Below are 27,364 nucleotides of genomic sequence, written 5' to 3' on the forward strand. Positions count from 1 at the left end.
TCAACGTTAAAAAAAATCTAAATTAAAGAAACTAAAGAAAAAGTAGTTTGGATGACATCTCCAACGGACTAATTTTGCCGATCACTAATCCCATCCGTGTGTGTTGAAGTAAACACTTTCCTTCGCTGAAAGGAAAGGCTAAATTTGTCATTTGGTCCTGATTCTAACGGACCATAAAACACTTTCCTTCGCGGAATGGAAGGCTAAATTTGTCATTTCGTCCTGATTCTAACGGACCATGAAGGCATAGACACTTTCCTTCGGGGAATGGAAGGCTAAATTTGTCATTTAGTTCTGATTCTAACGGACCAATTTTACTAATTAAGAATCCCATCGATGTTAGGATTAGGAAAACTCGATTTCACTACAAAAACCCTTCCAGTCGCGCGATGCGACATATATTTCCCTCCCTGTTTGTTGCCGAGAAAGGTAGGAAAATAGCTGGGTAGAGAAACCCTAATTAGTATACAGTAGGTGGAGGTACGAGGAGTTTATTCGGAATTACTAGTTGTGTCTTTGTTTATTCACGGGCTTTGTGAGCGACGAGATTGCTACAGAAGAAGAGGAGGAGGAAAAAGGACGGCATGTTGGAAGGTTTGGTTCGTCAGTTGCTTCAGGGTTACCTAGGTGGATACGTTAAAGATTTCCAAAAAGAGCAACTCAAAATCACCTTTTGGAACGGTTTGTTCTTGATTATTCGCTCATCTCTGTTATTCCGTGGTTCCTCTACTTTCTTTTGTTTGCTGGTTTTCCAATTCATGTTGTTCAGGAATAAAGGCCGACTAGGTTCGGCATCTTGATTTTACGGGTTTTATTCATAATTCTCAATTGGTGTACTCTGAAGGCTCTAGGTATGATAGAAATCAAATCTACGTCCAATTCATGTTAATTAGTCATGCAATGTGCACGTATTCTCTCTATGTTGTCACTACTTGTTTGGTTCTGGAGAAAGGGTCAGAAAATAAGAGGCAGAGAAACCCTAAGTAAGCAGTAGGTGGACTGGTGGAGGTATGGGTAATTTATTCGTAATTACTGGTAGCTGGCTGTGTATTCACAGACTGTGCGAGTGATGAGAGTGTTACAACAAATAGGGAAAGGAAAAGGGCAGCATGTTGGGAGGTCTTATTTAGTAGCCCCAGCTAGTAAAGATATCGGATACACAAAGTTGTCATCTCCTTTTGTGAATAGCTGTCTCCCACCATTAACTAGCATTGTGACCGTTGTCATGTTTGATTTTCATCTCTTGTCATATCTGCTCTGTGACCATTGTTAATTGTTGTGTATATACTATTGGTGCTCTGTAATTGAAGCAAGCTAATGAAAATACTTTCTGCAAACCACTTTATGGTTCATCAGTTACTTCACTGTTATTTAGGTGGATGCATTAAGGATTTTCAATAACTGCAACTCAAAATCACCTTTTGGAACGGCTTGTTCTTCTGTTCTCATTTATTTGCTGTCTTTGTTAGTATGTGATTCCGCTATTTTTTTGGTTTGTTGGTTTTCCAATTCTCATTGTTGAGTGAAGAAAGACTGACTAGGTCCGATTTCTTGATTTTTCACTTATTCATGATTCTTGATTTTTCACTTATTCATGATTCTTGATGGATTTATCAGGCTCTAGGTCTGATAGAAAATCTACTTCTAATTCATGTTAATTAAGACTTGTGATTAAATATGTTAATCAATATCTTTTTTTTTGTCATATTAACTTACATGTATTTTTTGTTTTTCGCAGAAGAAGTACTTTTGGAGAATGTAGAACTTATTCTCGAAGCTTTTGATTATCTTCAGTTGCCATTTGCTCTAAAGCAAGGTATGTAACTTTGCTGATTTTTTCTTGGGGTTGTAACTTTGTATAATGCTGACAATTTTTAACTGGGGAAATTATCTTCGGTTGGATTTACTTTAAAGCAAGGTATTTGAACTTTTCTGATCGTCTCTTGGGGTTTTAAGTTGTAACTTTTTTCTGGTATACAATGCTGATGTTCTTTAACAGAGAAGTGACATATGCAAACGTATCCGTTATATGTTTTAGGGCTGAGTGTTGCTGCCAAGGATTTATTTATATAGTTTTTTTTTTTGCCTTCTATAACTTTCTGCTAAATGGATTTCTTTGGTAGGTCGCATTGGAAAGTTATGCATCAAAATACCATGGAAAAAGCTTGTCTTGGATCCTATTGTGATTATTTTAGAGGATGTTTTTGTTTGTGCTTCCCAGCGGGATGAAAAGGAGGTAACTCTATGAAGAGCACCAAAAAGTCTATGCTTTGAAATTTGACCCAAAAAAAAAGCTAAACAGAAAAAGAAAATGGGCAAATATTAAAAGCATAGTTTTCTTTCAATTATACTTGCAAACATTGGTGTACTTGCTTGGGTGTGTGTGGTATGTGATGCATATGTAGAATACTTTAAATGGCTCTAAAGAATTAAAATATTTTGGCAAGCTGTAATAGTTGGTCTTCCCCCTACTTTTGGTAGTGGAGTTTGGATGCGGTTGAAAAAAGAGAATTCGCAGGCAAAAAGGCTCAACTTGCTGCTGCAGAACTGGCAAAATTATCAAGGAGGGTTTGTGGTGAGTTACATGATTCTTAGTTATGGTTGTCTATAAGTATAATTTGCTGTAGCTTTTTTCTCTCCTAACATACCTGCAAACAAAATTCATGATTAATCGCTAGCAAAATATTTATGAATACTGAGAGGGTGTGGAATTTGTAATTATAACCTTATTTTGATTTTTGAGGAGTGGGACCAGCAAAAAAATTTAGTACCTTTTGAGGGCACGATTGTGAAGTAAGTTTGAGGTAGGCATAGCTGGCAAACTCAGTTTTATACTCTAAATTTTAGCCAGGTAGAAAGATTCCCTAGTTAATGCTTGTTACAGGCTTACAGCACTATAGGAACTTTAGAACACCGCAGACCGTAATCAATCAAGAAGATTAAAAGCAAATGCTTTAAGAAACATATAATCGTGGTTTAATTGGAAGGTTATAGTGGCTTTTCTTGCTAGAATTTTGTCCTAGTTTATGTTTTAAGGTGAGGTATTTTCTGGGTTGGGGATATAGTCCCAAATCCACTAGCACAATATTGTTCTCTTTGGGCCTTACACTCGCACAACTTTAAAACATTGCTTCTTATCTTCACTGCAATAGCTGCTTGTCTTTGATTTTGACTCTTGTTGCTTATTACTACTTTTATTTCCGGCAGAAAATCAGACTGCGCAATCATTTGTGTCATACATCACTGCAAAGGTATAATGTTATCTGATAATGCTATTTTTGCACAAATCTGTTCATTTTCTTCTTATTTCCATGGATTTTCCTATTATTTCAGATATGGAGGTGGAATATCTTTGCATATTCTTATTGTTGTTGTATATATACACGGTAATGGGTTCTATGTCAGCCACTTTGACGATGTGGCCATGACATTTTGGAATCTTTATTATACTTTTGCTCTGCTGACTTCTTCCTTTTCTACTAGATTCTTGACAGCATCCAAGTGTCAATTAGAAACTTCCATGTTCAATACAGCGATGTACAGTCTAAATCAGTAAGCTTACACTTATCACTATTTTCTTGTTGTATTTTGTATTCTTATTTCATTACTGGTTAATTTTTGATTCAAATTTGTTGCTTGAATGATGAGCATTGTAATAGGCTTCTATGCAGAAGCATCTTTGTTTTGTGCATATGTTGTCTTCGTATACCTATCGTTAGGTTTGTGCACTGAGTTTTTTTAGTCTATTTACATTTAGTAGTTCCGGAATGTTTTGATAAATATTTATGAGAAAGAAATTCAAGATTAAGAGAGAATGAATGAATTTTCTTTTCCATTTCTCTTTTGTCAAAACTTGTGAAATACATCTTATTAGCACCAGCGGGAGTCTGAGGATAACTTAATTATTTAATTGGAGTGACTTCTGGTTAATTTTCACTGATATGATTGAATTTAGAAAGGTTTCCACTGGACTTGTAGACAACATACTTATTGAGGACCTATGTCATGTCAATAGATATCATGATGTTGATATACAAAGAAAATGATGCTAACCATTCTCTTAAAATGAGTTTAGGCATTTTGGGAATATTATGTGCTGTCCACAAGTATATATGAAAGAAAATCTATTCTTATGTGATTAATTGTTGGACTAAAGATATTTTGTGCCACATAATAAGTGCTCCTTTACTTTAAAAAAAAATGTGTGAACATAATTATTTTTTTCCTTCTTTTAGTTTTCCCTACTCGGTGTTCCTTTTCCTCATAATAAGTGGTCGTTTACTCTTAAAAAATCTTTTGTTTACTTGCTTAGATGATGTGGTTAGGCAATGGATTACTAGTATCATGAGTTCGGTATTTATATTGTTAAGTTAGTTCTTGTAAAACCAATCTTTCGTTTGGATGATGGTTGTTTGTTTTTAAATGCATCTTCTTCATAATTGTGATGATCATCTAGTTTTTATTACATTTAATAGGAGTGGACACTAAAGTCCCACACCAGCAACAACCGCAGTAAAAACATAGCTATATTCTTAAGTCCAATGTGTGAATTAGTTTTTCTTTCAAATCAAGCCTTATCTCCAAGGCCTACTTTGTAGCATTTATTATTTTGGATCGTATCTATGCAACATAGAGAATATGCCCGGTCAAGGAGGAAAAATGACTTTGTTTTTTAAGCTGTTCATGTTAATTCATACAATGGATTATTAAGAGCATTCTTAATAATATATTAAACTTTGTGTTAGAAAAAGGGAAAGAAGAAGAAGCTGTGTGGGGGGGGGGGGGGGGGGTTGAGTGTGAATGAGAAAGGTGGAAAACTCTGGGGAAAGGAGCACAACAATTTTACATGGACATGTGCTTCTTATTGATGTAACCTTGTAGTAAAAAATTCTTTGTCTTGTCTTTCTGCTGTTGAAATTGTTAATCTATTGTTGATTTTTACTTGTCGTTGTCTTGTCTCTTGTTTGCTATTGCGAAGGATGATGTAATCTTAAGTGAACCCTTCTCCTGCTGGATTCTTTAGTCGGAGTCATCACCTTCACATTACAGTTGGTGGCTTTTTAGTAGTGGCTCTATTAGTTCCTGCCAACAGTCATATATAGTAACTTCAATATGATGAAGATGAGGGGATCTGCATTTATTTTCTATAAATGCCTATCAAACTCAGTTTAATAAAGACCTTATAGAAGCAGTTTACTGGTTAGATACTTTGTTTATGAAATATGAGGGAATTAACATTTATTTTCTATTATACTCCCAGATACAGGTTATGTGTGGTTTGAAGTTTTCCAGCTTGATGATAATGAAGCACAATCCGGTTGGGTAATTTTAGGTTAACTCAGTGTACTTTATTGTTTAAATTTCTTTGGTTGGACCATTCCTGTTATTAATTTGATGTTGCACTTGTTGGTTTCTGAGTTATCAAAATATTGAGTGTTGATACTGACCTTGCGTATCTTAGTGAATTCTCCTCAACATCTTTGTTATTTCTCGTTATTTTTGAAGGAAAATAAATGTTATGTGACTACTTGTTGTTTTGTACTTGGGTCTTAAAATAAATGAACTAGTATAGCAGGTCTAAGAAGAATTTCCATATTTTCCTCCACGACAGGATGAGCAAGAAGTCTTAAACTTGTGTTTATAAGTTGTATTGCATACCGTAGAATCATTAGGTGTCATCAACTGCTATTCTATTTCTTTTTTCTTCTGAATATATAATGAACTGGCCAAAAGCAAAATGTGGCATGACTAAGAGACAAATGAAATGCGTGATAGAATTTTGAGAATCACCAAAGTGGAAGTGAAAGAAGTTAGGTAACTTACGGAGATGGCAAGAAACTTAAAAAGAAATGCATTGGGACTATCATAGATGTGGAATGCTATGACTCCCTGAAATCCTTTGAAATGTGGCCATAGTATGTTTGGTATGGGGTTTTCCTTGGACCCAGATAATGTCATCAATGACTGATTGTCAGGCTTTGTAGGTGGGGTTGGGTCCTCTTATTTTGACTCACTCTAAAGTAAAGCAAAATGTGTTGTGCATTTACTAATCTATGTGAAGCGCACATGTGAGAATTTTGTAGTATACTCCTCCTTGCTTTGATGCAAAATTTTTTTGAACTTCATGGATTTGACATGATAGTAGCCAAGTATTTTTTTTGCTTGACTGGCAGGCTTGTGACAGGTTGGTTCATTTATGGCTTGAGTAAATCTGAAAAAGAAAGAATTGAATATATCATTTAACAATCAAATGCTTGTTCGGCTTGGTCATGACTTGAAATATTTTATGTTTGTGTATTACGGAGCTGGACTTTGTGCTTTCTTTTTGAAATTGTTCACCAGCTATATTTTATCTATGGAGGAATAATTGTGTAAAAAAGTGTGGCTACAAATTTTTCTATGTATTCCTAATCTGTACAAACTTATGTTTCCCTTGTTATTTGAGTTAATGATTTGCAATATATCAGATCATCCCTTGGAAAACTGAGAGGAAGCCAAGTAAATAAGGTTGTTGAAATCAAAGGTCTGGAGATTTACTGTAGCCCATTTGAAGGAGTTTCCAATGTGATGATTTCAGAAAGTTCTGGAGACTCAAACACTCTGTCCAACAGTAAATTTGAAGGAAATAATGTTGATCATTTGGTAGATCCATTTGATTTATCAATATCGCTTTTGGTATGTAATCCTTATGTCTGTCATTTGTTTCTACATGCATGTTAATGTTCGCAAATGCGATTCTGCATATATTTGAATTTAAACCTTTTTAAACCCAAATTATTATACATGTATGTGAATACAATCTATTATTAGTCATGTATATTTGAAAATGTGATGTATAATAGTCTATCGTTACAACATTTGTATATAGAGAGTATATGCTAGTATTTTGAACTCAATTACCCGCTTGCTAGCAGACTATTGTCTTGTTCCAGTTCGAGCTCCATCCTGACTAGAGTCGAACTAGAGTCTACCTGATTGAATTGATCAACAAAAGATCTATTTGATTGCTGCCCTAGGTTGCTGCCTCTTTCCATTGTTCAAAAGGGAAAATGTTACAAAGGGAGGGATAACTTGTTGCCCTAGATTGCAGCCCTAGGTTGCTGCTTTCCACGTACACTTTTAATATTAGATGTTGTGACTTGTTGAAAAGAAATTGCGTATTTTTTTTGGTGAACTCATTTCACGTTGACTGTTGCTTTCTACTCTTTGCGAACAGGTGTATGTAATATTTTCCTACAACCAATATGTATCTATGTACCTTTTACCTATTATATATGTGTTAGGCCTGAAAATTGTTGGTGATTGTGGTGTGTTTATTAATTTTTCTTTGATTTTTCCTTGTGTACTAATGTTTATTTTCTTAAGTAGGTTAACAAATCTGGAAACTCTGATAATGATATGCCACAGTATAGCATCAGTGCTGAAATCGTTAGCTTGGTTGGTTTGTTTTCTTGGAGAACTCATCCCATTTATTTTAGGTTGCTAGCAATTTATTGTAAAAACTTGAACTTATCATGTTTTATTCTCCAGGTTATGTCTTTGAATGAAGTTCAGCTGCAACAGATATTGATTATATCAGATTACTTATGTACAAGCAGATTAAGGGAGAAGTAAGTTTGGTGCTAAGCGATAATGTTTTCCGCTATACAATATTTCATGTTCTACATTTTCTACTTGTTCATTTTCTTTTTTCACATGGCTTCCATGATTCATTTTAGTTTACTTATTTTACTGACTCTTTTTTAAAAGTGCTTGACTACTACTACTTTTGGGTATGCTTGGGAGCAAGTAGGTGAAGTGAGGTGTTTGGGAGTTAAAATTAAACCCAGGTGAAGTGATTGGGGGTTCAAATTTATATTTTATGTGAGATGTACAACACTTCACCTCCTTCGAATTGCAAACAAGGTCTCTTATTAATTTCATCCCAAAACTCCGCCTCACCCCCAATACCACTTCCCAAATATGTTTCTGCTTTGTTGCAAAGGTATTTTTTTTTCTTTTTTCTGATTGCAAAAAACAGCTACGTAATTGAAGACTATATTTTACAAGTTAGTATCTGTTGTAAGGTTTTCATTGCAGGACTCGCCACGCAAACAGCCAAAGCTGTTAGAGTTTAATATCATCTGAGATTTGAAACCAATATTTTGGACCTCGGTGATTGATATGAACATTTTTGCTAAGGGAGGAAGACTTTGGTAGGTAGACAGTTTTGGGAGGTGACATACACAACGACAGGACTTGCATGGGTTTTGTTGAAGAAAATGATAGTCTTGGGAGGGGTACATGCACTTCTAAAGTGCCAATTTTTTGGTTTGTGTGAAGGTAAAGAAGTGTGAGAGCATTGGATGTGAAAGGGTTGACTCTCTTCGTTGTCGGATGTAGACGGATTAGCAGTATACTACTTTTGCACACTGGCCAGCATACTTTTGGTGCTTTTTTTGGGAATTTACATTTATGAAAAAAGGCTGTGTAATTTAAAAGATTAAAATAGAATATTATCTTCGAGGTAAAAGATTGTTTAGTGTTAGGAATTGGGATTTGTATGTGTTAGCTGAGGTAACATCGATGAAGCCATAAATAATACGTTGGGAAAAGGTTTTTTTGCAAATCATAAACTTTTTATATTAATTTTATGGTACTGGGTTAGATAATAAAATCTGATTGTATGGAGAGCATACCATGGGACCTTTGCCTTATTTGTCAGTGACCCGAACTTCTGCATGCCATTGATCAGTTTTAGCATCAAGGCAACTAGTTGCAAGCTTCTTTCACAGCCGTGAAACATCAGTGTCATCTAATATTGGGGGCTTCTGATTGGGTCTTTGATTTTAACGATGCAGGTATTGGCGCTATCATCCATGCTGTAGTCCTTTATCAAGAAAACCTGATGGTTGGCAGAAAATGTTGTGGCACTTTGCACAAGAATCTGTCCTATCAGATGTGCGCCAGAGATTGAAGAAAACTTCATGGAGATACTTTGGAAAGAAACTGTAAGTAGTGGTCTGTACAGTACTGATACATGCTGTTTTACAAGCATTGAAGCTAGAGATTATTTGTTACTACTTACTAGCTCTTAATCTGGCCACTTTTGTTTAGCCTTTTAACATTCTCAATCTGTATTTGGTGATAAAATTGAAGATCCACAACACACATTCTTGTGGAATGAAAGGTTATTTTTCTGAATTACAGGAGTTATCGACGGAAATATGTCAACCTGTACAAGACCAAGCTTGATTTTCTTCGACAAGAGCAGGTAATGGATTGTTTATACGTGTTAAGTTTCTTAAAAAACTCATTTTGAAGTTTTTAAAGTTTGTAGTTCCAGCTTGATGACTAATCTGTCATTTGCAATTCTAATTATTGTCTTTGTGCCATTAAAAGTGGTACGACAATACTTCCATTGTACTCATGGGGTATCTTATTATTAATGGGAATTTGTTTTCTGCATCGTCTCTTTATTACCTAACCATTTCTGAACTTAATATTTCCATCAGGACCCACAACGTTTCCCATCTTTATCTTCTAGAGACCCTCAGTGGGCAGGGAATTTCATATATTGTGTATTATGATTAAAAAAAGGGGATATGTTAGCTTCTTCCAAATGTTTCTTTCTATACTGCCCCTTTCTGTCTCATTGCTGCTTTAGCATTCTCATTCCACCATGTTGTTCATTTGCTTTTGGGCCCATGCTTTCTAAAACCTCTAAAATTTTTGTTAGTTGCTTATGCTATACGAGCAATTGTCGCTCTCAACATTGAATTTGTGTTATCCTGAAGTCTTACTTGAATTCTTTAATCAATCTCTTTCTAAGACCATATGTTTTTCTCCTTTCATGTTTCACAATGAAATTTAGAATATCTAGATGCTCCACTCGTTTCTTTTCGAACTTGTTTCTATACCTACAAATTATGTCTTGTTAATGCACCTAGATTTTCCTTCTCTTCTAGCGATTTATATGCTTAAGCTTACATAGTGGGATTGGGTAGATGTAGCATTGGTGCCTTCATACACTCATCAGCAGTCATGAGTCATGACAATGGAAACTTGTATTCTTTATAAACAACCATTTAAAGCCACTGCTACTAGCTTTGATATGTTATGAGCTCTTAATGTCCACTAAAAGTTGTGAAGGTGAAACAGCATGTGATTGCATCTTTCTTTTCTCTTCACAATCTCGCTTTTGTGGTTCTTGTCTTGTCTTATACAATAGAAGGTTCTTTACAACTCTGGTGTCCACATTTATTGAGCATTTAGGAAAAGTATTTTGTTATTCTCCTGTTTATAACCTCAATTTTTGTCTTACTTTGTTATTATCAGTCCATTGATGAATATATACTTCGTGAGTTGGAGCAAATGGAGAAAGAATCTGACATAGATGATATCCTAAGTTATAGGTCCGCTGCTGAACACGAGCTTCAGGTGGTGATTCTTCTGAAATTTCTAGTTTAATCATATTTTTATATTACTGATTCTTTCTGGTTGAGTTTCGTGATTATTTTGAGACGAGTTTTCTGCATTTGTCAATTAGTTGCTTGTTTTCTCACAGCATATGTGAAAATGTTACCACTGAAAGCACTGCAATTGTTTTGCGTGAATTCGATCTTGTTGCAGGAAGTCTTATCAAGCTCTTCACCTCTCAATATTGGAGTGAATGGTTCCAATATTCCAATGGAGAAGTCACAAAACGATGAGCACTCATCTGGCAGGTCTCAAGGATGGTTAAATTGGTTGTCCCGTGGTGTGCTTGGTGCTGGCGGAACAGATGATTCTAGCCAGTTTTCTGGTGTGGTCTCTGATGAAGTTGTGAAGGTAGGTGTGCCCTTGGTAGTTGGGACTGATATATGTTCTTCAATAAATATTGTTGCTCTTGGGTACAGGACATATATGAGGCAACAGAGTTTCATCCTACAAATTTATCCAGTGGAAGTCATGATTATTCAAATGACAAGATGTGTGCCTGCGCAATCAAGTTCAGCATAGAGCAAATTTCTGCGACACTCAGAAATGAGTATGTTATTGTTAAACTTAGCCGTTGAGTCACTTTCTAACCATTGAATGTATATCCATTATGCAAAGAGTTGAATTGAATGGTTGCATCTGAAAATTTGTTGTCCTTGCTAGGAAGGAAAACATTTTCAGCAAAATAAAAAAATGTCATAGAGAATGGGGCAGATGGTTATGAAATCTAATTACAAATGGACATAAATTTCTGATCAGACAGAGAAAGTTCATGGCTATTTTCCTAACAAAAGTTGAGTTACAGTGTATATGTTTGTGGTGGATAACATTATTAAATTGGTAGTATTAATGGTTGAGAACACTTCTTTGGTAATCTTCTATTAGAGGGATGTTCCACATTTCTATTTTAAATGCTTCATGATTGCATTTTGTTGTTGTACTGGGTTCTACTCCCTTGGTACCCTGCAATGCATTTCTTCGATTTAGCAATTTGGTCTTGCTATGTAGTAATGAAGTTTGATTGCAAATTTTTAGCATTGTACATTAAATATAATGAGTATTTAATAAATTAATGAGGAAATTCCATTGGAACGTGTTCTGTAGTAACTCCATCCCTTTGTGGCCTACCATAGTAAGAATTGTGTAGTCTGATCTGATAAGAGCATATATGTTTCTGCGTTAGTTAGCTGTAAACCTTTTGTATGTTGTAGACTTCTAGAAGGTACATAACATCTTGCCAAGCATCTAATTTGCCCACCATATATACTGTAGGATAATTTTTTATGTTTTATTTTGTGTCTTTAGATGGAAGTTAAGTGGCCGTAGTAATAGATGAAAAATGTTTGATGACCTAGCCCTAATGCATGGGAAGTAATGCCTGAATTGATCCTCTAGGCTTTGTGATTTTCCCCGCACCTTGCAAGGGTCTGTCCATATCCCCCACGGATTTTTTTTTTTGTTATTCACTTCATACCTGATGTGGGATTGAGATCTTGTAATACTCTGATTAAGTCCTTCTCTGGTCTGGTTAAGCTTGTCCAATGTCCTCTCCTCCTCAGGTCAACTCTCCCTACAGGCAGACTAATTAGCGTGAGGAATTCTTGCTCGTATACCATTTCATTTATAATGAGCTGGCCTAATACTTGCATGAACTGCCTTCGTGGCCTAGTCTTGCTCCCTAAAAGGTGCTTTGCAAGGTTATGTCCAAGTCCTCCACGCATGGTGGTATTAAACCATTCAAGACTGGTGTCACAATTATTAAGTTTTTTTTGATTAACTAGAGAACAACAAATTGCTTTGAATATAGTATTATCTAGTATTTTGCTTCCTTCAAGAGTAGTTCTTGACTTTGGTGTTGTGTTCCATGTAGTATTTTACGTGTTGCTTTTAATTCTGTGATTTTTGGGCTTGATACTATTTCTTGCATCCATGGTAATGCATTTCTCATCTCATCTAATTTTCTTTTGCAAAGAATGTTTAATATTTGCTGAGATAAATAGTGAACTTGTCATTGCATGTTATATTTGCCTTTTTGTTTTCCTTTTGCTTCTTGGCTAAGACTGGCACTGACTGTTAGGAATATTGATCTTGTTAAGCAATTTTTTTTTATAAAAAAATTTATTGAACGGCAGCAATTGATACTTGGTCCTATTAGTTTAATGGTCCTTTTACTTGTCAAAATAGAACATTCTTTCCATGGTCCACTACCATTTGTAATGAATATATAACTTCTTAGTGCTTCTGTTTTCAGCGAAACTGATGAAGAGGTTGCTAAGCTGATTCTTGAAGAGGCAGCGATTGAGTTCAAGCTTTGGGGGGAATTGGCTACCATTACTGCCTCCATAAATTCTGGAGAGATGGTTAATCCATGCAACAAGAATGTTAGGCTACTAAAGATGGGGGTATGAGTACTTTACATGTCATATATAGAAATCTGAAATATTGTTGGTTGTGTGACTTTGCAGCATTGTAGATGTCAAAATTGTATACATTATTGTTATGTGGTTTAAAGTTTAAACAAAGCTATTCTGAATACAATGAAAGGTGTTTATGTTTGGTAGATGAGCAACTGCAGTTGTAGAAAAACAGTGAATGAGGAATTGAGAAGAGGATAGCAGAATTAATTGAAACTTGGAAGTATTACTCTCATTTGCTGATACTAGTTCTCATTTTCTGATGCATAATGTTATTATGTGAAACAGATTGTATGCCTTTTTAATAAGGCTCTTTTCACTAATCCTCCCTCCATCGGACAAGATTGTTCTCCTTTTGGCATATATCTTAAAAAAATCAAATCATCAACTTTTTTGTTTCATTCTTTTTTGGGATGATGTGGAACATCTCTAAGGTGGGGCATCCCAAACACCTAATAGTAGCAATCACCAGCAAACTACTAGTGCTACTTTAAAGCCAAGGTATTGCAGGTAGAATTCAAACCCAAGGTCCCAAGTCTATGGCTAGTGCTAGAGGTTCCTTCTGCATCTATTGGGCCACTTTTGCAGGTTTCATCTGAAGTGTAATACTAAATACGAGAGGTGTCAATGGGTTAAAAATTTCCTTGAAAATTGAAATTGAGTTTCTTCCTAGAGTTCATTCTAAGGCAAAGGATTAGATGAAGCCTTAAAATGTCTGATCGAGCAGTTCTACTGGATTCTGGTTCATGGACTGGAATTTATTATCTGTCTGTCCGTCTCTAGCTATGCTGAAAATTATAAATATGTGTATGCACGAGTGTCTGAATAGCCTTTTGCCAGAAAAATGTTATGAGAGCTGCGATTGCACATGCTTTCTACTCTGTTGAAGTAGAGGGTGGCTGGTCGATTCATGTAAATTATGGTCAGTGCGGAATGTGCTGTGCTTGTGTTTTGAGCTGCTAGAAAGGATGCAAATACTTGGTTTCAGTATACACAATTATTCCTCCATATTATGCCTGTTTCCATAGTTTGATGTTCTTTATTTCTTAGACTGCATACTCTTTGAGTTTCAATTCCTTAAAATCTTCTTGTTAATGTATGTGTAAGTATGAATCTTTGTCATATGGTGTAACAAGCTGCATAGTTGCTCTGAAAGTCTCATAGAATTTCCATATCCTTACTCTTGCACATTCGACATTGCCCTTTTCTTATGCTCGTATCCTTTTAGCTTTCCTCATTTGATTGCATACTGCCAAGAGGTAATGTTCTCACAACTTTGTTAATCAAATATAAGCTGTTTCCAAAAAAAAAAAAAAACTATGTTTGGTTGATGAAGAATGATTCATTGATTTTCCTTTGACTTGTCTATGTAAAATATATGATCCTCCTGTTGTTTGCAGTCCTTTGTTGATAAAGATGTGCCAGAATATGAGCAATTTTCATGTAAAGTTCAAGTGGATGTATCTCGTAAGCTAGAGGTGGAATTGGGAGTAAAGGTACTTTTAATGTTCTTGACTTAAAGAAAGAGGTTGTATGATGTTCCATGCTCTTTAATAATGTAATTTCTCTTTTGACTTTTGTAGGCTGGTAAATTTTTAAATTGTCGAATCATGTATTTACAGTGTGTTCTTATGCTGTCAGGTCATGCTTCAGCCTCTTGAAGTCATTTGTGATATGGAATTTTTCCTGAATGTGATAGATTTTTTTGCAGTGTTGAGATCATTCGAATTTCACAATGAAAGGGTAAGCCTAAATGCTTATGGAAATTCATCCCAACCTGATGGTGCACTATTCTCTTGCAGTATTTTGCCTCTGTTTACATTTTCCAATTTTAACTAATATCTGATGGTTCATCTTTTTCCATGATGTTACATTTTAAATGCAGTTGTTTATATTCTTATATTTGCATTCCCATATACGTTATAATCTCAAATATCTTTATCAGCCTTTTCCATTAAAGGAAAAAAACCTCTGTTAACGGTAAATGAGGTAACAATTTAAGTTGGGCTTAACGAAAGTACTAGTACTATAGGTTGAAGCTAAGCCAAGTGTATGGATCATCAGATAAGAGATCTTTATAACTGATTTGTTTCAGAAGGTTGAACTTTTGCCTGCAAGTTTAAGCAACATTATTTACTGGCATTTCTTTTCTTATGGTATATGTAGTTCGCTGCTCCTCAACCCATAAGCGTTTTACAAAAGTTTTATTTTCCTGTACATTGACTGTCTTCTAGTGAATCTCTAACCAAATTTGGCTACATTACACCTTTTGTTAACCTTACTAATGTTTTTTGGAACTTTGAGTGAGACTCACTGTAGAGTTGCTGTAGCTAGTTATTAGCAACCCTTGTAGATTAAACAATAGAAAACTGACCTACTTTATCTATGTATTAGGTCTTTGTGATTTAAATCGTCTACTCAAGTGGAGAAATTTAATGAAATACATTACTATTATTATTGTTGTTGTTGTTATTCAAATGTGATGTGAGCCCCTCCAGGTTGAGAACTGAGGAACCAACCTCTGAACCACTGTGCTCAATGAAATATGGTTTCTGTTTCTCAAAAGTCTTTTCAGGACTTTTTTCTTTTCTTGAGTTAGTTTTTAGTTTCATAATTCTTTATTATTTGTATTGAAATCTAATGAATTTACAGAGCTTGAAGACATTGGTTCAATATAACTGTTATAGCCTGCCATCCCATTTTCTTTAATTGAAAGTTTGGTTGGTGAAAGGGCATGCAAAGTTGTAACAGTGAATATTTAACCTGTTGCAGGTGTTGTCATCGCTAAATGGGATTGATGATGTCAAAGCTCGACTACTAACTAAAGCGGAGTATGTTCTTTTAACACTGGAGTTTCTATACATATTACAGTCTATATAAATTGGCCTTTATTTACAAATTTATCTTAACTGTGTAGATATGTATTATCGAATCATAAAAAAGTTGTCTGGGATGTCAGCATCATCAATATTACCATAGATGTGCCTTGGGAAGATGCAACTTTGCATAACTATTGCTTAGTAAGTTAATTTCCCCAACATTTTCAATTGGATATTGTGTTGAATTGGCTTCAATGCAAATTTTTGGTATTTATGTGTTTTGCTAACATATTGTGTGCACGTCAGCTTTCCTGGTATAATTTTTTTAGAACACGAAATTTTGCATTAAAATATTCATCTGTATCTCTGTTTTTAATGTTGTTATTTAACCTATTCACTCTATTTAATGCTGAGCTTTCTTTAAAATGAATTCTACATATTAAGGTGGTTAATTCTCTCACTATTCGTGTCCCATCAATCTTATGTTGTCATAAAAGCTGAGATAACATTATGTTATTGACTGCCTTGTACAAATCTATGTATTGCTGAGTTTTTTTAAAGAAGGGTTCTTGTTATTTGGTTTTGTGTGTGTGACCAATAAGGGTGATACAGTTAGAGATTTGGTTAAATATTATTCACCCTTCCTAACAACTTAAGCTCTTGGGGTTGATGGTGTTTCACATGATATTGAGTCATGAGGGATAGGGTTCAAGGTTTGTCGGTTAGGGGAAAGGATTTAGGTTCTACGGTCTAGGATTTAGAGTATGGGGTTTTGGGTCGAGGATTTAGTGTCTATGTTAGGTTTGGGGGCAGATAGCGGAAAACCATTTTTATTGCCCTTTTCTGAATTTTCCTATGTCTTGGATGTATGTCAAGAGCTTACCTTCTCGTTCCATTTTTGTCTAGACACATGCACAAAATGATAATGTACTTATTTTAAAATTTTGTGTTCTGGAACTTGATTGCACAAAGCACTTTATAGTTTTGTTTCGGTCAAGTTTTATTCTTCTGTAGCTCGGTGCTCTGTAGTTCTTAGTTCAGTTTGCTAATGTTCTGATTTGATATTTTTTCGATTGTTATATTTCTCTTGGTCTGTTTGATTTTGCAGGTTTTTGAATTGGGATCTCTTCGTTTTACTTCTGAATTTGATGTAGCTTCTCTTGCATCTACTGTCAATGAACAATCATCCGTCCTTAAACATTCAATTTCTGCCCACAGTTTTTTAATGGGTTTTGAACTTCAGGATCTCTATAACCACTTTGAAGTTAAACTGGATAATTTTGAGGTCTGTTATCCTATCTTTTTGGGTATTATTTGTTCTATTTCCTTGGTTGGATTTCTGAATGTAAGAATTTTGATGACGCAGATGAAGCTCAAGATACCTAGTCACCTAGGGACAATATCTGTTTTGGAGAGATTTTGTTCCTCTATTACCTTGGCATCTTGCATCATTCCTGATGAATCAGTGTTGAAACAGTTGGAGGTATATAAGTTGCGTCTTTATGTGTGAATTGCCATGGAGGCTAATCTTTTCAGGAAGAAATAGCAAAAAAATAAAAATAAAAATAAAAAATTTGACCGGGATGCTGACATACACCACTCGTAGATTACTCTTGTTTTATGCCATTAAAATTTTGCTCTTTAAACTTTGTAACAATCTACTTGATATCATTTGTGCTCCATGTTCTCTTTTATTTTATACTTTTTTTTTTAATGGTTTGATGTTTTGTGTTTCCTGGGCTGCAGTGCCCTGCCACTTAATAAAATTTCTTTTTGCAGTCAAAGTAAAAACAAATTGTCATGGAAACAACTTGCCACTTAATAACAAATTTTTTTACAGTCAAAGTAAAAAACAAATTGTCATGGAAACCGTAGGAGAATTTATGGAAGATAGTGGTCAGCGTTCTTACTGGGGATGTAGAAGTATGGAGGAATGGTGTTTATAAGACGCTCCCATGGTTTGGCATAAAATATTGAATTAACATGTAATTCAAATCCAATATAGGTGCCTAGTGCTTTTGGTGTGTTGGGCCAATGAAATAATGAATTAGGAGTAAAGAAGATGAGGGAGTTTTATAGTTTGTGTGTTGGTTGGATTTGATAATTTGAGGATAAGTGTTACTATACATCTTCAGTGCTTTGGCACTATGGTTCTGTTTCTTTTTCATTTTAATTAATTTTTTGTCATCTTTTGTCTGTCCATGCCCCGTCCACTGAGGGAGTCTTGTGCACTGGAGTTGTTTACCTTTACTTTTACCATTCATGTGCTATCATGTTATTGAATGTCTTTATTTTGGCTATTTTTCTTAGACCCCTATAAAAATATCAGAGTTCGTTGATTATCGGAAATATATAAGCAGTATGCAGGACTCTCTCTTCTGAGTATACGCCTTAAAATATCTGCTGAAATTTCACTGTGTATCTTTATGATGATGTGGATTTGAATTTTATAGCAATGTTTTTCTCATTTTTTCATTTGGTTCCAGGTTTGTATGGTTGTATCATCACTTCGTGCAAACTTTTCTCCATCAATATACGATTCAGTTGTGGCTGTAGTTTCATATTTGCAAGTTATTCATTCAAGAGCTAAACCTCTGAGAATTAGAAGCCATGCTTTACATAAGATCGCATCAGACTGTTCAGGGGCTCATTCTTTTCATCTTACTATCACTGCAAAATTGGAGTTGTTCAGTATCCATGTTGACCTTGCAAATGATGAAGAAAATAGTTCTTCCCTTATACTTGTTCTTCAAAATTCAGATATTTGGTATGCTTTCATACTGTTGACTTTGTGTAGGGAAATGCTTTTTTGTGTTTGGTTGCCTCAAAACCATGCAATTGGATGCTTAGTCTTATTACATGGGGTTGTATATATCTAGGAGTTTGTTTATGATTGTATCATGAAATAAATTATCCCATCTGTTAAGATTAGTTATTTTGACATTCAACTCAATAAGTTAACTTGTTGGGTTGGGGCATTTCACATCATTTATATATATTCTAACAACATCCAAAAGTTGAAACCTTAATGCTTTCTGTGTTAATCTACTTTGTTCTCATGTGCATACCTGCATCTTCTTTTTCCTTCTCAGTCCTGATAACCAATCACATTGGTGGGTATTAGTTTTAAAAGTTCATTCAGTAACTCTAGGTCATAGCTATACTTGTTATCAGGACAACCTATACATAGCAAGGAGTTTGTTAATTATTGTATCATGGAATAAATGATCACATCCAAAGGTTGAAACCGTAATGCTTTCCATATTAATCTACTTTGTTCTCACCTGCATATCTGTATCTTCTTTTTCCTTCGCGGTCCTGTTAACCAATCACATTGGTGGGCATGAGTTTTAAAAGTTCATTAAGGATCTCTATTGGGTCATTCCTATAGTTGTAAACGAGAAGGAAAAGGGCTTTATCAGGACAACTAAATAAACTTTGTGACAAGGAGGTTGATGCTTGTGTAAGAAAAGGCTAAAAATTTTCCTGCTCTCAAGATGGATATTGTGAACTAGCCTTTCTTAGTTGCCATGGCCCTGATTTGGCTTATCGGGGAGGTTTGAAAGTGGCAGTAAGGATAGCTAGATATATTTGAATCCCTTTTTTAATTCCCATTTGAATATAGCTTTAGCAATGTTCGGGTGCTTAATTTGAGCGCTCCATTTTTTATACTGTAAATTTCCTGAATATTCCACATCCTATAGCAGGTTTTTTTATGCCTTCTCTTTATGTTTTACAATGTCCTCTCCTTTCCGGTTAAGACGTAAGACCCTTTAATCCTTCTTGGTATTGGGATACCTAGTGTCTAGCTTGAAACTCCTATTAGTTTTAGCTGGGTCAAATTATTTTTTCAAACCAGCTAATGTGTCTTTTACGGGTTTTTTCTTCAATGCTTGCTTAAATTAATTGTTTTTTTTTAAAATTGATCTCTAACATGCTTTGCTTATGAATAATATTCGTAGTATGAATTTCAGGTATTCTTTCAAAGATTGTGATGAGTGCTGGTTATGTGTGAAAGGGTTGAAAATTGCAGCATGTCCATTGAGAAGTGAACTGGGCAGCCAGACATTGTTTTTATCAGGGAATCAATTGGCTTCCAGTTCTATACATGGGAAATACATGGGTGTTGGATTGGGTGACCAAACTGATGATTTTGTTGATAGGAATGCATGTGGTGAAGCTTGCTTTCTTTTGCACTATGAAGCCCCAAAAATGGCTGGTTTAGGTAGCCACAAATTGACTGTTTGCTTAAATGATAGTGATCTACATTGCTACCCATACATATTCAGATTGCTGAATGGATTCTTTATTAGATTATATTCAAATGGCGCTACTTGTGCTGGTGAGAAGTCCCAAATCACTGTTGATACTGAAAAATCGAAGACAGTTCCTGGGTTTAATTTTGAAAGGTTTGGTTTCTCAAATTTCTTTGAAACTGGATCCTCTGACTCTTCCACCATCCCTCTGAGTAGTTATCCATTTGTTTCAATCCGCAATTCTGGATCACTTAGCAGCCTTGACAGTTCACTTCTTTATTCCATTTATGACTGGAGGAAGTTATTCAGCATGAGAGAAAGTAAAGTTAGAAGTCCAAAATGTACTTCCAAGAAGGAATCTAAATCAGCTCATGCTTCACCTTTGAAATCCACATCCAATATGTTTGTCGTTCCTGCCTCAGGGAGTTTTGGTGATGCAAATATTTGTATTGATATTAATCTCTCTGGAATTAAAGTGCATTTCCATGATTCCTCGTGTATTGTAGGAACAATTGTGCTGCCAGCCACTAAGTCTTCAGTTCTCTTTAATGATGACTCAATGGATTTACTGTGCTCCGTTGAGGGATTGATTCTCACCACTTCTTGGTGGACCAAGAATTTTCATGAGTTTCTGTGGGGTCCGTCATTGCCGAATTTGTCTCCTATCTTAAATGTTCGGGTGAAGAAAGGAAACGCTCAATCATCAAGTTCTCAACTTGAGATCAACATTAGTATTCAACATGTATGCTGTATTTTGCCTCCTGAATATTTGGCGATCATAATAGGTTACTTCTCATTGCCTGATTGGTCAGCTGAGCAGCATGTAAAAGAAATGCATGGGCAGACAAGTACAGAAAACCGGAGCGTTGCTATGTATAAGTTTGAGATACTAGACTCCACCTTAATGTTGCCAGTCGAAAGTCATGACGGTCAATTTGTGAAGATCGAAATGAAACATATGTACTGTAGTTTCATTGACACTTGTCTTTCAAAGGATCTACTGTTTGACATTCCATCAGAGAATATGGTTCCACTAACGAAAATATCAGAACAAAGTCACTGTCTAAATATATTTGGGCAGGATTTATTTGTATCATTGCTAGTGTTCGAACGTAATGGATATGATTGCTTTATATTTGACAAATGTCGAAATGTCACCTTGTTTGCTCCACTTAGTGCTGATGTTTGGGTTAGAATACCCTGTGAAAATGAATCCTTGCGTGGAAGTTCTTCCGTTGCCACGTGCATCATGTTGAAGGTTTATAATGTTCAACTTATTGCTGATGGTAGGATATGCTGTCTTTCAAGTTTCATTTTAAATTGAATATTTTATTTTGCTATCCCTTCTGTTGATTCATTTCCTCTCCGTCTTTATGTACAGATTTTTACATTTTCAATGGATTGGAGGCTTTGCTTGATGTCATAGATCAATTTTCCTCGGTTAATGATAAATCGCAAAGTTACACATCAGATGTTTTGCAGTTTCTTCAATTAAAACGATGTCCAAGTGAATATGATGCAGCTCCGTCTCTTGCCTTAGGCATTTTTTTAACAGAAGTCCGGTGTAGTGTGGATCATTTGTCAATAAAGTTGCACTCCTTGAGAGATGACTTGGTTTTATTAAAACCAGTAGCTGAGGCCAATATGCAATTCCGATGCTCTGCATCTCTGATGAATGAGCTACCTATAAGCATGGACTTTAGTTTTTCTGCTTTAGCATTATATTCATTGCTCAATCCCATTTTGCTAGCACGATGTGTAGCTGCTTGCTCAAGCTCGTTGGTTCTTGACATTTCTTTCTCAAAATTTGATCAAAAGAAGAATGAATTTTGCTTTTCTATTCCCTCTCTTGAGTTCTGGTTACATGTTCTTGAGTGGACTGAGGTCATGAACTTTTGTACTAGCTGTGCTAAAAAATTAGCTAATATTTATACAGTTGATATACCATCAAAGAGTTCACCTTTGGAAATGGTTGGCTCAATTGATACAGCTGTTGCTGTCTCCCATCAATCCTCTCTTCAAAATCCAAGTACTTCACCTCATTGTGTTTCAGAGAACCTGAAGGAGGATACTATTATCCTTGTGAAGTCAGAAAATATGGCTATCACTATGTATTTTCCTGTCTGTCTCAGCAAAGAGCCAGAAGGTGAATTTGCAGTTGCTGGAGTCCAAGATGAGAAGCCTCAGCCCTTTTCATCAAACTTATCTGAAGGGAGGCACTGTAAATATATTGCAGTTGCAACACATACTAGAAATAGTGAACTACTTGTCACGGGAAGAAATGCAAAACTGAATTCCACTTTGGAAAGTTTGAGTGGAACAGTTGAGATATTCGAGGGTAAAAATGGCAACTCTTGGCCCTTTTTCCAAATATTTCGTGTTAATCTGGATACTGAAGTTCAAAGTGACCAGAGTGAGCTTGTCAAAGTCAAAATGGGGATCCAGTGTGACCGGTTGGATTTTTCACTGTCGCATCAAGTATTCTATTTCTGGCATGGTGTGGAGTTCAACATTCCCCAAGCTGGATCTTCTCAAAGCATATATGATAGTATGGATATAAATTTGCAGTTGAGAAGGTTTTCACTTCTGATATCTGATGGAAGGGTATGTTCTTACAAATTCTCTATGATTCTTTAGGTTAGGATGAATTCTTACCATATACATTATACTCTTTTTTGCAATCTGCATTGAAAAGGACAATTTTCTGTTGTTGCATTATTTGATTTTTTTAGCACTTCTTTTCGGCAAGTTTTATTCAACCCATTGATTTTCTTATCTTTTGAAGTTGTTTGAGATCGATGGGGTGATAACTTGCATTGTTTAGTCTTTTTATCTTACTCTTATTTGTGTTTTTAAGCTTCAAAAGATAATTCAATTGTGGCCTTGGGGTGCTTAGGGGATTGGATTTGAAATGTTTGATGATCTGATTTTTTCTTGAAAAGAAAATCCCAAAAGTCATACTCGAGTTCCTTGCTGCACACATTTGTTATGCAGCAACTGCTGCATATCAATCTTTTGTGCTGTCTGTGATGTTGATCTTGTTGCTATTCATAACTTCTATTGGAAATGCTATCCTTTAGTTTACCTTTGATATTCTGGTATATATATTAAATGGCATTTTCAGTCGAGAAGAAAACTTCATGGGAGGAATAGAGAATACATATGGCAGAGAAAGTTTCCACAACTAAACCTATCTGAATCATCCAGGATTGCACATTCTACATGTTCTTTATAGGGGGGGTTTTATGCCATACTTCTACATGTTTGACCTTAAATATCCCAGATTTTCAGTCTTCACTTCATTATTTGCATGAATTATGATATCACGTTCACGGCTGTCCAACATAACTTACCTGTTGCCTCCCATATAAGCCTGACTGTAACTTTGTTATCTTTTCTTACCTGTCTTACTCTTCCATTCCCCTTTATATTAAACTCCATAAATATCTGCACCATCCTGAATGCCTATGATGATTCCTCTTCAAGATTCTTATGCAGTTCGTGCTGTAATGACAAAGATAAAAGTAAAGAGAATAAAGATATTGCTTGGGGCAATCTTGGAAGTAATTTTATGAAATATGAAATATGTCTCGTTCTAATGTAAGAGACTCGTGGCTCTTTTTCTAATCCTGAACATTAGCAATGAGATGTACTGGGTGTGGGCTTCATAAAGCCCTAATAGTGAGAAGACAGTATATTATCTGTTAAAATTATTTAAATCCGTAATGTTAAAACCATAAAGGTAAACAAATCTATGCTCAAGGCTCTTGTAGTGGATGCAGGGTTGGAGAAGGGTAAGATGTGCACAGCCTTAATGATTTGAACCCATGGCCACTAGGTTATGAGACAACCTTACCAGTGGGCCATGTATTTTCTCTATATTAATTTTAAATCCATCTTGATAAATATACTTTTGCAGTTTTGCTTACTAAGCACCTTTATCCTTTGGTCTGATGCTTTTCAAAGAATCATAAAGATATATTTTCTGGTGAGGGATGGCCAACCTGTCATGCTGACATGAGGATGAATTGTTAGAATGCGTCAAGTATGTTTAGTATGCTCTGCAAAGCTGAGGAAGAATCTATCAGCCACATGTTCCTCTGTAATTGGACTAGGAAAATAGGGTCGGTGAATTTCGAACTTTAGTTGGGTGGTGACGTTAAATTTCAGTTCAGAGTTGATAGCTGGCCTCTTTATTTGCAAAGACTAAGAGAAGGGGAAGATTCTCCAATTATTCCTCTAGTTACAACTTACATGCAGGTCATTTGGCAAGAGATTTAAAAGGATTGTTTGGACAAGGAAACAGACTTAGACGGTTAGACCACTTCATGGACAATTGGCTTGGTGATATGAAGTTTTGGTTGTCTAGATATGGTAATTTGGCGAGAGATTTAACGGGATCTGAACAAGGAAACGGACTTAGACCACTTCATGGACAATTGGTGATCTGAAGTTTTGGCTGTCTTATTGTTATAATTTCTAGACATCCATTGGTCTTGTCGGCTCCTAACTTTGTCTTTCCCCATGCTCGGCTATTATCTTCTCCTTGGTGGCCCTGAATGAAGATTATTTTTGCTTCCAAAAATAATGTGTAGTATGCTCTGGTGGTAAATTTATATATCTCTAATGAAGAGTGATGAATTGATTGTTTTGAGTTATTGGTTCGACAGTCCAAAAAGTTGAGAAGGCCTCTTTACTAATGAACTGATGTTGAAATCATTCACCTCCGAATCCCGTTAGAACACAAAGGTATAAGTTCTTTTAAGGCATCTAATGATCCTTCGTATCTGACCCTCCTCACCCCATAAGGACCATACAAAACATGGAGCACGAGGTCCCGAGTTAAATTCTATCACGCCACCCAGCTCCCACTTGTGGCCTTCAAATTAAATATCTTGGTGTTGGGCTCTCATTGTCAAGGGAATGTCCAACATGAGAGTGGGAGTATTGGAATATGGTTTAGATGATTAAATTCACCCTCACCAAATGTTGAAATTGTGGTTTAGCAGTATGAGATTTGGTGTTTCTTACAAAATTTGCAATTAAGGTCATGAATGTTTTTCTATATTTTCCAGTTGGTTTCTAATTCTATCACTTTTTTTTTCCTCCATCCAGTGGAGCTCAGGTGGACCTTTGTTGGAAATTCTTCTGAGGAACTTCCACTTACATGCCAGTGCCGCTGGAAATTGCTTGGAAAGCTTAGTTACAAGCGAACTTGAAGTGAACTACAATAACATTCACAAGGTTTATCAATTATGAAAAGTGTGAATCATTTCCGCATATTTAGTACAAACTACTTGCTGACATGTTCGGTACTTGTGTTGGCTTTAGGTCTTGTGGGAGTCTTTTATCGAGCCTTGTAAGTTTGAGATAAGCATGACAAGGAAGCAGGAGACAGCTGCTTTGATGAACAGCTCCATGAATACAGATATATCTATTACATCAATGGCACAGCTTAACTTGAACTTCACAGAATCACTTATTGAGGTATATAATTTTTATCACATTAAGTGCTTCTTGAATCTCCTTTCAGCTGTAGATGCTTCATGGTATCTGGGGGCATCCTATTCAAAGTGAGTGGATGAATAATGCTTGACATATTGCTGGAAGACGTGCATATTTTGTAATGGTGCAATGACAGATAATGGATGCTCTCCATAGACTGTTGTAAATAGTTGAAACATTTTCATGATTATTTTGTTGTTTCTTAAGCATGACGTCATTATTCTCATTTGCATTGTGCCTTCTTGATGGTGTTATTCTTGTTGATTGATATTCTTCTCTGCATGCTCCTTAGTCCTTAGAAACACAATTTCCATACAAAATCAAGTGGGCAGGTAAATGTGTGGAAGTAGATAATAATAACTCTCTTGGGCTTGGTGAAATGCATATGGCAAAAGTAGGCTTTATTTTTCCCATGTAATTTAAACCACAAAAGGGTATCAGTGAAGGGAATTACATGCGAACTATACTTCGTTTCAGGACAATTGATATGGTTAAGGACAATTGATACACCTAGAATTTTCCTTACAATATTTTCCCTCGTGAAGTGTGTTTTCAGGACAATTGATATGGTTCAGGATGCTTGGAGTCTGGTGGGACCAAAGGACCTTCCTGAAAATCAGAGACTCTTAAATCCTCAATTAATGGAAAATATATGTGAGGGAAGATATGCCCCCTATGTATTTCAAAATTTGACTTCTCTTCCTCTAGTATATTATGTCTTTCATGGGATGGTTACTTCCAGTGAATTTGATATCTCGGAAATGAAGGATGGAAAATCTGTTCAACCAGGGGCATCTATTTCAATTTATCTTAATGACACTCCTGAGGAACAACTTTTCCGCTATAGGCCTGGCTATTCTTCTGAGAGGCTCGGTGACATGCAACCAAATGGAGTGGCTCATCACTTCATGTCCATTCAACTTGACGGAACGTCTGTTCCTTCTACACCCATTTCAATGGATCTTGTTGGGTTGACCTACTTTGAGGTTGATTTTTCAAAGGCTTCAAAAAAAGTAGAGATTGATGGTGCTGTGGATACTTCAAAATATACTATGAATATTGAGGAGAATGGTAGAGCTGATACCGATAGTGGTTTTGTTGCCCCTGTTGTGTTTGATGTATCAGTACAACGCCATAGCAAGCTCATACGACTATATTCAACGGTATGTGCTGTACAAACTGTTTGTATGAGTTTCTAATGCTCATCTACTCACACTTGAAGGATTTCAGCTCATCTACTTACATTTAAGGATTTCAGGTCATGCTTTTGAACTCAACTTCAGTTCCATTGGAACTACGATTTGATATCCCATTTGGTGTATCCCCTAAGGTATGAGGAAAAAAATGACTCCCGTTCTTTTAAACATCTACTTCTTCCTATCATACTGTACTCCTCCAACTTGTCTTTTGTCATTCCAGATCCTGGATCCAATATATCCTGGTCAGGAGTTTCCATTGCCATTACATTTGGCAGAAGCTGGTCGCATGAGGTGGCGTCCACTTGGGGCTTCTTATCTGTGGAGTGAAGCACATTACCTCTCAGACATTCTCATGCACGAGAGCAAGATCGGGTTTCTTAGATCTTTTGTCTGTTACCCATCTCATCCCAGCAGTGATCCATTTCGTTGTTGCATGTCAGTTCAGAATATTTGCTTTTCTGACGGGCCAGAAAAGGCATCACCTCTCTGTGTTGATGGCACTTTCAAACAATCAGTTGAAAGTGGCAATAAACTACTGCATGATTTGGACAAGTCAAAGAAACGATCCATCCACCGAGTAACTTTGAGTACTCCATTGATTGTGAATAACTATCTCCCGGAAGAAGTATCTTTGAAAGTTGAGAGTGGTGGGGTTACTCGTACTGCATTGCTTTCTGAGGTTTGTGGGTGTCTACACTTAGATGTTTGGATTT

At 35.9% G+C, this 27,364-nt stretch overlaps 1 protein-coding gene across 2 annotated transcripts in view; it reads left to right on the forward strand.

Annotated features, from left to right (window-relative positions):
- Positions 1–338: 338 nt before the first annotated feature.
- LOC119997199 overlaps positions 339–27,364 on the forward strand; it is a 37,395-nt gene continuing 10,369 nt past the window's right edge. The window contains exons 1-30 of one of the 2 annotated variants that reach the window (XM_038844062.1): positions 339–681; positions 1,739–1,816; positions 2,124–2,236; positions 2,482–2,575; positions 3,208–3,251; positions 3,484–3,552; positions 5,261–5,322; positions 6,468–6,675; positions 7,369–7,437; positions 7,531–7,610; positions 8,841–8,990; positions 9,190–9,253; positions 10,318–10,419; positions 10,612–10,809; positions 10,878–11,008; positions 12,710–12,860; positions 14,273–14,368; positions 14,514–14,615; positions 15,645–15,703; positions 15,790–15,892; positions 16,800–16,976; positions 17,058–17,174; positions 18,178–18,458; positions 19,654–21,233; positions 21,329–22,551; positions 25,063–25,191; positions 25,279–25,434; positions 25,998–26,615; positions 26,711–26,782; positions 26,872–27,330. In XM_038844062.1, coding sequence (XP_038699990.1) covers positions 585–681; positions 1,739–1,816; positions 2,124–2,236; positions 2,482–2,575; positions 3,208–3,251; positions 3,484–3,552; positions 5,261–5,322; positions 6,468–6,675; positions 7,369–7,437; positions 7,531–7,610; positions 8,841–8,990; positions 9,190–9,253; positions 10,318–10,419; positions 10,612–10,809; positions 10,878–11,008; positions 12,710–12,860; positions 14,273–14,368; positions 14,514–14,615; positions 15,645–15,703; positions 15,790–15,892; positions 16,800–16,976; positions 17,058–17,174; positions 18,178–18,458; positions 19,654–21,233; positions 21,329–22,551; positions 25,063–25,191; positions 25,279–25,434; positions 25,998–26,615; positions 26,711–26,782; positions 26,872–27,330 — 6,882 coding nt within the window. In that variant the 5' untranslated portion in view covers positions 339–584. The remainder of the gene's footprint in view (positions 682–1,738; positions 1,817–2,123; positions 2,237–2,481; positions 2,576–3,207; positions 3,252–3,483; positions 3,553–5,260; positions 5,323–6,467; positions 6,676–7,368; positions 7,438–7,530; positions 7,611–8,840; positions 8,991–9,189; positions 9,254–10,317; positions 10,420–10,611; positions 10,810–10,877; positions 11,009–12,709; positions 12,861–14,272; positions 14,369–14,513; positions 14,616–15,644; positions 15,704–15,789; positions 15,893–16,799; positions 16,977–17,057; positions 17,175–18,177; positions 18,459–19,653; positions 21,234–21,328; positions 22,552–25,062; positions 25,192–25,278; positions 25,435–25,997; positions 26,616–26,710; positions 26,783–26,871; positions 27,331–27,364) is intronic. The other variant, XM_038844063.1, reaches the window with a different exon arrangement.

This window comes from Tripterygium wilfordii, chromosome 4 (assembly GCF_013401445.1).
Source record: "Tripterygium wilfordii isolate XIE 37 chromosome 4, ASM1340144v1, whole genome shotgun sequence".
NCBI lineage: Eukaryota > Viridiplantae > Streptophyta > Magnoliopsida > Celastrales > Celastraceae > Tripterygium > Tripterygium wilfordii.